The 11,672-nt window shown below is 45.5% G+C and overlaps 1 protein-coding gene across 1 annotated transcript; it reads right to left on the minus strand.

Annotated features, from left to right (window-relative positions):
- Positions 1-2,484: 2,484 nt before the first annotated feature.
- Positions 2,485-11,414, minus strand: EDEM2 (ER degradation enhancing alpha-mannosidase like protein 2). Its single transcript, XM_071759629.1, has 11 exons — positions 11,255-11,414; positions 11,069-11,179; positions 10,924-10,963; positions 10,484-10,589; positions 9,329-9,454; positions 8,452-8,663; positions 7,219-7,360; positions 6,841-6,965; positions 6,022-6,166; positions 4,746-4,867; positions 2,485-3,128 (listed from the first exon to the last, which is right to left on the minus strand). Exons 1-11 carry the CDS (start codon positions 11,350-11,352, stop codon positions 2,637-2,639), a joined length of 1,719 nt encoding a protein of 572 aa, XP_071615730.1. The 5' UTR covers positions 11,353-11,414; the 3' UTR covers positions 2,485-2,636.
- Positions 11,415-11,672: the final 258 nt, after the last annotated feature.

The raw sequence follows: 11,672 nt of genomic DNA on the forward strand, positions 1-11,672 counted from the left end.
CCTTCCAGCCTTTGACAGATGTCACAAACATGCATTGTAGGTGGGACCTTCTGAGCCCTGACCTGACTTGTTTGGAAGCCACCCAGAACTGCCACTACCCATCTGTTTTATGCACATCTAATTCTGGATTTCTGACAAAACTCCTCTACACTGTTAATATGACCAAGCACTCCCCATAATGCTCGACTGAAGCTCTCCCTTCAGCTGGAATATGCCAAAACAGACCTGCCATCTCTTCCCACAGATGTCCTTCACTGTGAGACCCCCAGGAAGAGAGGCAGGTGAAGATCACAAGTTTTAACATTATTTTATTTCCCAGCTGACTTGTGATAGCAGCTTTGAAACCACCAAGTTCTCACCAACAGCAGAACCTCCTACATTGGATGTACAGGGAAGGGATTCTGATCTCTAGTGGGACAGCCAGTCACCAGTAATTTCATCCCCCCATGCCTTAAAGAAAGATTCCCCAACATCTGTCCTTCACCCCATTGCCTAGGAAATACCACAACTTGTACAGGTGTCACTAAGGCTCAGGAAGGCTCTCTTGCCCTCCAGGCCAAACCACACTGGTTACTGTTTAAAGAAAAAGCTTACTGGGGTTCCTAAAAACCCATCCCATCACAGTTCATTTTGTTAAAAGACATTGACTCACCCATCCCTTAGCACTAATCAAGATCCAGCTAATTACTCACAGTAGAACCACAGTTGCAGACAGAGTTCTTTCAGCTCCAGCTGTGCTGGAGAAAAATCTCACCTCCTCAGGCTACTGTCCCTTGGTTCTGATACTGGAGCCTCATAGGTGAGGTACCAAAATGCTGAGATTAGTCAAGATCTACTGTGTTGGCAACCTGCAGCCCACCCCACAAGGAAGGACTCATTTTCCTCCATGTGGTGAGAGTGAAGTCACTGAAGAAGGCCTGCATTTTGTTGTTCTACAGATCTGACACTGAGAGGTGTGTGAGATGTGAATAGATGGAAAATAAAAAGGCAACCTTATGGTTACAAGGAGCCACTAACAAGAACTCCATCTTTGTCTAACAACACCCCAGTTTTAGGGTGCTCCCCTCTCAGCACCTCCTCTGCAACAGCCACATCAATTTAGAACAGGAGCTGTCCCACCAGCTGATGGGAAAGGAGAAGCACAGAACTAGAAAGACCTCTACAGGTTACCAGTCCTGCCAATGTCTGTCTGCCTAAAGCTGCAAACTTCCTTTCCTGTAGTTCACCCAACTCAATAGGATTTCCATCCTGAAGTGTAGGAGGGCAGATTTTACCTGGAGGGCAGATTTTACCTAACTTTTGAGCACTTGAGACAAAAGTTTCCCAAAGCAACTCCACACCTGCAAAGACTGGCCACTGACCCAGCTGTATTAAAGTATTTCATTGGCTGCATGAACTGATTCATCCTGTATCTCGAGCCCACTGAAATGACTAAAGATTGTTTGGACTTGCTCCAGACTCCTCATTTTCCAGCAGGCATGAAAGAAAGCCCATCATTTTTCTGCCCTATCCCCTTTCTTTAAAAAAAAAAACAAAAACTCTTTGTAGCATTCCCAGCTTCTCTCTTTCTGACCATTGCATACACCTGTCAAAAAGACACTAATAACACAGTTAAAGGTTTAGATTTATCAAGTCAGCCAAGTGAAAAGAGGTTTCATGCCTTTGACCTGTTGAGAAAAGGACAAGAAATGCAGCTTGGTTTCCATCAGAAGAGTCTCAAGGAGTTCTCACCCTGCCTGCCACAGGGAGCAGCTTAAAAACATCTGTTCACACCAAGAGCTCTGTTTCATTCAGAACCAAATCCCCTCTTTCCACCCTGCCCTTATGCACACTACACACACAGCTCAGCTGTCCACCTTCAGGCCAGCTTCCCTGACTGGTGCATAATTATGCAAGGGGTGTCCCAAAGGAAAATTTAAAAGAGGAAGGAAATAAGAGAAATTTCACTGGAAAAGCATGTTAGATTCTCTCAGAAGAAAGCAGCTCCACTGTAGAGTAAATCAATCTTTTGCTAGTGCAGGCTTCACCTCAGCCTGCAGGTGACACTGCCTGGACATCCACTAAACCAGTTTCAGGCAGGTGGCACTGACCCACAGACTCCACATACTGAGTAATTCTGTGTTGCAACTGCTCTCCTTCCCCCGTGCCAGCCTTTGGGGAGCCTCCACATCAAAATGAAAAGGTTTTCCCAACAGATCATCCACCTGCCAGGTGAACCACATCTTCATAAAGAGGCCAAAGATAAAAAGTGGAGCACATCACAGAGCACCCATGCTCTGCCCCTTGACAGGGAACTGCTCAGGCTCATCTTTATGAGCAGAGTGAGCTGTGGATTCTGCCAAACCTCAACACAAACCTACAGTGAAACAAACAAGGTACCACTGGACTTTCCTCTCTTTCTGAACACCTTTCTGTGCTATCCAGGCAGCCAATCAGTTTGAGATTAGCAACTTTACAGCATTAACAGCTGACATCTGGATCACATTTTAGGAACCAGCAGTAGCAGAGTTTAATGGGAAGCTGTTTCACTTCATAACACAATTCACATTGTGAGGTACGACTTTTTCCATTATGAAACTATAAAAATATATTCCCAGAGTCTGAGTCAATAATTTAAACAGATCATGAAAAGAGAATCAGGTATTATCCAGGAAGACCTGTCCCAGTACTGCAAGTTTGGAGTTAAAAGATTGACTGGGGCAACTCAGGAGGGAGTGTGAGCTCTTCCTAGAGTTTCTCTTCTCTTCACCTTTCCCTGAAGAAGCACCTGCAGGGCTTTTTGCACTTTCCCCATCTTCCTGGTCAGAAGATCTTTTTAAAGCGAATTTCTTGATTTTCTTCAGGGAATAAAATTCCTGCATCAAGTCTTCCACCTCCCATTGCTCTTCTTTCTGCCTCCTACAGCAGTGCAGGGCAGCGGGGTCGATGGGGTGAGCCTCAGTGTTGAAGACATACCCTCCAGCATTCAGGACACATTCCCCATAAGGTGTCATCACCACATCAAAGGCTGATCCATCGTTGTGAATGAAGTTGTCTGGGTCAAACAGCAGGTACAAGTATTTTACTGTTTCAGCCAAAAAGAAGGATTCCATCCGATTATCCAGTCTGTGATCTCTCAAGTCTTTGATCTACCAGAGAAGAAATACAGGGGGTTACAGTTATATCTAATTCAGTAAGGCATGAACTTAAGGGGAAAAGCAAAACCAGCTTGTGATTCATTTCAGTTTCACAACACAATACAGCTCCAATTCACCCTGTATTTTAAACAGTTGTATGGAAATACATCAGCAAGGTTTCAGATGTTTTGAATTAGTATAATCTAGTGAGAAGGAAGCTAACATCAGTAAAACAGGAAAGTAAATCAGTAAATTTTACAGTAAATCAGTAAAACAGGAAGCTTACCCAGGAGAAACCTGGGTAAGGAGAACAGCAAGTAAGCTTCCCATCATTCACCCTACTAAAAAAAAAAAAAAAAAAAAAAAAATTTAATTGTAAGGCTTTCACCTACTTCCCAAATCACAAGACCTAATTCTCTGTATTTATAGGGATTTTCTTGTGAAACATAGTTTTAGAGTATGTTTGAAATCTTTTATTAAATGATTTTAGAGAAGTCACTCACTGCACTGCAGTGCTCCTGTGTTTGATGAGATTTTGGAGGCACAGCAGGAAAGCAGAATCACACAACTGGCTGGCAGAGAGCCTGCATCCAACCTTCCTGCTGAGCAGAAGCTCCCCAGTAGCTACAGAAATACAGGAAGCAGGAGAAGCTTCTGATGCTTTCCCATGTTTTGGGCTTTGGTGCAACTGCCAAGACAGATTCTGTCCCATTTTTGAGGCTGTGAGGGGCATTATTACCAGAAACAGGACCAGCAGTTACCACATCAGCTTCACAGAGAAATACCAGGGGGTTGGTTGAAAAAGAAGTCACGTCTTAACCAAAGTTAAATCCCATGGCAAAACATCATTCATGAGAACACTTTCTGATTTTTAGAATCATAGAATCATAGAATCCTAGAGGTTGGAAGGGACCTCGAAAGATCATCTAGTCCAACCCCCCCTGCCAGAGCAGGGCCCCCTAGAGTACATCCCCTAGGAACGTGTCCAGGGGGGTTTTGAATGTCTCCAGTGAAGGAGACTCCACAACCCCCCTGGGCAGCCTGTTCCAGGGCTCCGTCACCCTTACAGTAAAAAAATTTTTTCTGATATTCAACTTGAACCTCCTATGCTCCAATTTACACCCATTACCCCTTGTCCTATCACTGGTCACCACTGAGAAAAGCCTAACTCCATCTCCCTGACACTCACCCCTTACATATTTGAAAACATTGATGAGGTCACCCCTCAGTCTCCTTTTCTCCAAACTAAAGAGACCCAGCTCCCTCAGCCTTTCCTCATAAGGGAGATGCTCCACTCCCTTAATCATCTCAGTAGCTCTGTGCTGGACTCTTTCAAGCACTTCCCTGTCCTTCTTGAACTGAGGGGCCCAGAACTGGACACAATACTCCAGGTGTGGCCTCACCAATGCAGAATAGAGGGGGAGGAGAACCTCTCTTGACCTACTAACCACCCCCTTTCTAATGCACCCCAGGATGCCATTGGCCTTCTTGGCCACAAGGGCACATTGCTGGCTCATGGTCATCTTCTTGTCTACCAGGACCCCCAGGTCTCTTTCACCTACACTGCTCTCCAGCAGGTCAGCCCCCAACCTATTTAGCAGCCAACTTAGCAGATAGTTTAGCACTTACAGTTGCAAATCCACAGTCAACCTTGCTGATTTTCTCTATTGACTCCACTGCATCTCTTCCCAGTTCCAGGAGTGTGGGATCCCGGGTAGCACGGTACAGATACATTGCACTCTCAATCAGCTCTGCAAAAAACCCCAAACATTTGCAAGTGTAAAGATTACCAAACCAAGTAGAGAGGGAAGGCAGGACATTTCTTGTACTGATTTCACAGCACTACTTTAAGATGATCAGGTAAACAGCCTGGCTTGCTTTCTGTTTCCTCTGGCTCAAAGCACAGGTACTTCCTTTTGCTAAGGATGTGCTACAAAGAAATTCAAGTTTATCAGACTGGAGGGAACAATGTTCCCCTCTCCCACAGGCAGAGAGTGGGAAGGGAGTGAGAGAGAAAAGGATGAGAACTCTGTTGTCATGGGAAGAAAAGAAAGATGCTTCTAGAAAGAAGCAGAGACAAGAAATTCAACCCCCAAAATGTATTTTTTAAATCCATACTGTCAGCCTCTGAAACAGGGGTACTTAAACCACCATGGAAACAGGTACTATGGGCATACTGCATTTAGGCAACATAGGCACTGTGCTGTGTTTACTGCCTACAGAAACAGGTTTTTTTGGGATGCTCTAAGTTATTTGAAAATTAACACTTAGGGAGTATTTTTGGCAGAAGCATCTGATGTGGATGTCACTTGAACACTCAGACCAAAAGGAAATTAATCCATCATCCTCATTTACAAAGTTTTACTGATCTAACAACCAGGTGTGCTTTTTTGGGGTTTTTTTTGCTAGAGTTGTGAACAGCAGACCATGTCACTGCAGCATCACAGACAACATATAATTCCTCTTATGGTTGAGCTGTACTAGTGCAGCTGGAGCTGGTTTATTTCAGGAACAAAACACAGCCACAGTGCTCTACTCACACTCAATTTCACTTCCACGATTTAGAGGACACAAGCATTAACATTTTGCATGACTGCAAGACATCCCACATCAGAAAATTTAACATTTAAACATGTCAAATCCTACACTGAAAACCCAATTCATTAGCACGCCCTCCCTTTATACAGTAACATTATTGTTTGGTTTTTTTACAAGCATAACTTTAGAATGGCAGAAAGTAAAATGTGTGGCTTTGGCTACAGAAAACACCAGTAAAATGCAGGCAGGAAGGAAGCAGAAGCAGAAGTGGGGAGGAACTTTGGGAGGGCAGATGTTACTAACATTTGATCTTACCCCCAGAGCAAAAGCAGGAGCCCATGCTCCTTTTTATTTAATTTCTGCTTACCAGGCCTGAGTGGATATCCTTCTCTCTTGTCCACAGTATAGCCCTGGGGAATGTTGTAGAACTCAGGTAATCCACCAAACTGCTTCCAGACTGTGTAGTAGTTGAGGAAGGTCCGCATGGCATTATCTATATCCCCAATGAGGCTCTGGGAGAGAGAGAAGCCAGTTAGCAAAGCAACATCTGGGGGAGGAAAAAACAGCACAGGAATTTATTCAGTAACACTCTTATGGTCTATAAATGGTGACAGAACTGGGCTGTTCAGCAGGTTTGAATGGTGTAAGTAATAATTAGGTGTGATGCCTTAAGAACAGGTAAGGACTAAGGAGGGAGGTGTAGCTTTTCTGTGGGATCACATTCCACACACCTAAAAAATATAAACTCTCTGATTTTTAGTTAACAGAAGGCTGGGTCTTAGAGTCAACACTTCTTTCAGTCAATCACAGCAGGCAGTCTACTTCAGTGGGGATATAAAGTCTCAGACCTCTGAATGGGAAAGTATTCACACAAATAAAGCATTTAGAAAGGGTGAAAAAAGAGGTATGATTTTCTTTAGCCTTCTGTTCCCATCTGGATTAAGGAACCACTATCAGGGGAGTCTGCTACAACAAAACTTCCCTCCCATCATGCTGAATGGAAGATTTTTCTTAGAGACCACTGATAAAGTCAACATCTACAGGCTCCAACACCAGATTTCACCAGAGATCAAAACAAACCTGTAAACCAGCACTGATGAGGGTTGTATTTGTCACTGTCATATTAAATACCAACCCAAGATAGATGAATAAAATCACCATCTGCTACTGCTAGGGCAGTTCTTACCTGTAGGCCTGGCCAGTAGGCCTCCAGGGACTGAAAAACAGGCATGGACACTGTTCCTTTGTACATCTGAACCCAGAGGTACCAGTCATCAAACTTTGTGTAATTTTTGATAGCTTTGTTATATTCTGTAAGAAAACATAGATGAGTAGGTAATCCAACAAAGAAGTCTTATTTTTAAGAATGAGAGAAGCCCCTTTTCACTTCAGCCATGTCAAAAGAATGACTCCTCAGGATGTTCAAAAGCATTCCTGAAGCCCTAAGTTATAACAGTCTCAAATGCACCCTATTAGAGTCTTCACCATCTTCTTCCACAGTCCCACATGTAAAGTTTTTACAAAGCTCTCCTGAGACCCTTCATACAGAAAACAAACTGCTTACCTAGAAACATAGACATCAGCTCCTTGTCCTGCAGGAGAATGGCTCCTTTAACAAGGTATTCAAAGTAGGAATCCACTCCAGCCCCAATGCCAGCATCCTGGGCCACCCACTTGGCAGTGATCACATCAATGTGGTTACCAACCTGGAAGAAGTAAGAGGAGAACAGAGGGGGATAAAGTGGAAATAAAGCTTATTTACTAAATAATATTTTTTTTAAATCCCCACATCACCACATAAGAAACCCTTGACCTTTTTTCCAGACCATCTGTTTCACAGATTCACCATGTCCATTCAACAAGATACATTTATCAGCACCAGAGAAGTTCAAAGTGCAGAAAATATAACTGGAATTTTACCCTTTCAGTATAAATGCTGCACTGGCCAAAACAAAACACCACTATGCTACTGTAAAGCAGCACTATTTCAACACTGTCTGTCCAGACCCACTTCCCATCTCACAAGAGCAGAGCAGGATGAACAGGTACAGATACAGTGATGGAGGGCAAGGATGTCAAAAGCTTGAGAACCCTTGTGATAATATTTAACAGATCAACCTGGGACTCCAAAGTCTAGAAAGAGACCCACTTGGCAGAGAAGAAAATACACAACCATGACTTGCTTAGCAAAAATGGAGAAACCCAGCTATTCAATTTCTCCAGGATTAGGGGTATAAACCAAAAATAAACAGATCCCAAAGCAAACAAAAGGGACACTTCTTCATATAGCACATGAATAAACCTGTTGCACTTCATACCAGCAACACTAATTCAAAAAAGCAGCTACAGAAATTAAATAAAGACTGACCAGGGGATTGTGCACACGGAGGTAACATTTCTAGAGCACCAAAGCTGTAGAGACTGGTAAAATCTTGGTGCACTTGCATTGCTCTTATTCTCTTTTATAGGCCACTGTCACATCAGGCAGCTGGCAGACCTTTTATTTAACCTGTTACAGTTGCTGCTACAAAACCTGCAATACCCAAGAAAGACATTTGTCTCCTGACAACACTTGTCATGGAACAGAACACTGGTGGAATGTTGGGCTGCAGCACTAAGTGGAGATGTGGATGCTGCAGGTAGCAACAATATCAAACATCTGACTTTGGCCCAGTCATTACCATGATGGTTCTTTATCCAGTTCCATTTCCTCTCTCTGTATTTTTATGCTTAGAGTTGCACACACAAAATTACACAAAAAGCAGAGCAGCAAATTCAAAGTTCAGCCCTCACTCACCAGCCCAATATCTGAGCGGTTTTTCCACAGTGCCTTCAGGGCCTTCCTGGCAACATCTTCAAACACTGGGTCACCAGTAAGGTGGCTTAAAGTGGCAAATTCCACTATAAATGTACCAATTCCAGCAGTACAGGTGACTGGAGTCTCCCCGGGGTTCACTCCATGCAGCAAGTTCACTGTTCCATATGGCATGCCAGTTGGGGTCTGAAAAGCTGAAACAGGCTATTTTTGGTTCACTTGAGTGTTCACTGCTACATCTGCCAGTGCCAAGCAAACACACACCTCATACCTCACTCTGCAGAGCAGAAAGGCAACAAGGACTGCAGCTCTTGCAGTAACTGCAAAGAACAACATGAGGAGTGAAGGAGAGAGGGTGCCACAAGCTCCACAGCCCTGGGGAGGTAGTGCAGATCCTGCCCAAAGCAGCAGACTGCATCTTGACTTTTTTTACAGCACAAACAGGGGAGGCAAAATGGAACTACAGCCAGTGTGCCATCACTTAGCTTGTGGCTACTCCTGAACTCTAGCACAGGGTGGTCCCCACACAAGGAAATAGTGCCATGCCATCAAAGCACACCTCCCAGCAGCAGCCCACAAAAAGGGGCAGGTGAGGCTGGATCTTCTTGACTTTCCAAGCTGTTGTTTCACAGCCTTTTCTTATTGCTTGTATTAAATACATTTCCCCTCACCAAGCAACACAGAAACTGATGTGCTAAGCACACACAACCCTTGGATTGCAGACACACAGAGCTTCACAACATGCAACTTTCTTTGAGGTCAGGGAGGACAGGAGTGTTTTATGAGCCCACACACCAAGCAATGCCACCTCCACCAGACACATCAGGCACCTCAGGACACAAACTCCAGCAGTCCTCACCTGGCAGGAGTTTGCGAGCTGCTTCTTCTGCCATTCTCAGGAGAGGTCCAGAGCATGGCCATCCTGCTTCTACTTCTATGCCAGCCTTCTTTGAGAGCAAGTGAGCTGAGAGGAGACCACCCACCACTGGAAGGTGGACAGTAAGGATCCCATTAAAGAAAGTGGGGAGGAATGAAATCCGAAGCACGTTGTATTTATTTGTATTTATCCTGATGCAGGGATAGGGTTTATAGAGAAGAAAAGTGAGATGGTTTATCATTAACAGACTAATCCAATATGCCACCAAAAGAGTGGTTTCTTTCTTTCTGCCTGTTTGCAGTGGGAGGCAAATAGATAGCTTCCATTATTTTAGAAGCATCAGATCCTCCTTGCCCTACTAAACCTGCACTGCTGTGCACACAAATGGAGAGCTAACAGTATAATGAACATGAACCTCTACAGGAGGAATTATGCTTCATTAATACTATGCTTGGGTAAGTAAATTCCTTGGAGAAAAATGTCTAGGCTAGAGTAAAGAATTTCAGTGTGACTGACAGCAGCAGGGAGTTATTAGCCCTTTTTCACAGGCTTGTCTACTGTCACACTGTAAAAGCACACACACAGAGAAAATTACACTACTGAAAAAAATTGTTTCAGCAATAACTGACAGGAGAAACAAACAAAATCCACAACCCAACAGTTTTGTTCCCTGTCAGTATCTTGTAGTTGGATGGCACAGCAGCAGTTAGGTGCTGAGCTGGGTAAAAAACTCCCAAATTCTTGTGATTTTCAAGAAAAAAAAGAAGTTCAACTTTATGATGCTAAAGAAAGAAATAAATAATCTCTACTAAAAAACACTATGTAAAAAAAATAAAAAGATAGTATACTGTTTGTAGTGTTTCAGTGAAAAATACGTTCATTCCAAAGCTCAAAACCTGCCACCAAAGTACTGAAACTGCCATGTCTACTTCTGTTTGTGTAAGGAGAGGAAGCAGAAAGGTGATGTGAAAAGACAAGAAGGAAGTGACATTTGTTTAGGATTTCTGTTTGCTTACATGTCCTGTTACAAAGTCCCTCTGACCACTCCCTCGCATTACCTCTGTGTTCAGTTCAGAGGCTCATACAGGAAAGAAATCCAGCATAAACATCATGAAAAAAAAAATAATAAAATCTTACCTCGAATGTTAGTTTCAAAGACAGATGCATTGACATCAATATCAAAATCCACCCCTTCCTGCAGCACATTGACAACTCGCTGGAACTCGGACACGTTTCCCAAAATCTGCCGGGGAGCAGAACACAGGAGAGAACGAGGCTCAGAGTTCACAGAGAAAACCAAGGCACAGTCCAGTGTTAATTCTACTTTTGCTTTAGTATTCTGTGGCAGGCAGCACTAAGAAAAACACCTTTCCGCTTCATTTCAAAGCAGTTTCTTCCCAGGCTTTAGGTCTGTGTCCCAGCGTCAGGAGGTCTCAGGGGTGGGAGCTCTGCCCACCTGCCTCCTAGGGCCGGAGCAGAGGGAGAGCCAGCAGCTCCCCGGTCGATCAAGCACCGATTTTCCCTCACTGCCGACTACAAACCGGGTGCGAAGGGGGGGGCTAAAGGCCCGGACTCACCAGCAGCGTGTCCAGAGCATCGATGAGCGTCAGGGAGAAGCTGTGAGGAGAGAAGGCAGCTGAGGGGCGCTGAGGGGGACGGGGCGCCCCGGTCCCGGTCCCGCGGCAGGCGAGAAAGATGTCCCGTCCCGGGGAGGGTCCCTACCTCCCCCAGGTGTCCTGCCCGTCACAGGTCAGCGGTCGCAGCTCGTCGTAGGGGAAAGCGCTCTCCAGGTAGTGCTCGTAGGCGTGGTAGAACATGGCGCGCACTCGCTCCCTGAGGCACAAGCACAGCCGGCTTAGGCCCGCTCAAGCCCCTCTCCGGCTCGCTCCCTCCCGACCCCGCACTCACCGATAGGAAGCGATGTCCAAGCCGCGAGCGGCCGCCTCGGTGCCCGTCGGCAGCCGCAGCGCCCACAGGCACAGCACAGCGCTCAGCGAGCGCAGCATCACGGCGCTCCGCCGCACCGGTACCTTCCCCCCTCCTCCCCCCGACTGGCACCCAATGGGAGCGGCCGCAGTGCGCAGCGCATGCGTTCCCCGGGCCGGCCGGTACCACCGGGGAGGCGGCGGGGGGCGGTGAGGTGCTGCTGCCGCGTCAGGGTGCAGCGGGGCGCTGGGTGTGCGGGGAGCAGTGCTTAGCGCCTGGGTTTCCTTCACCGGGGGTCATAGCTCCTTGTTCCAAGGGCAGAAATGAACCTCCTGGGCTCTGAAGGAGTTGGCAGTGCTGGGGGTGAAGCTCTCAGACCTGAAAATCAATGTAGCAAACA

Source organism: Heliangelus exortis, chromosome 16 (assembly GCF_036169615.1).
Source record: "Heliangelus exortis chromosome 16, bHelExo1.hap1, whole genome shotgun sequence".
Lineage (NCBI taxonomy): Eukaryota > Metazoa > Chordata > Aves > Apodiformes > Trochilidae > Heliangelus > Heliangelus exortis.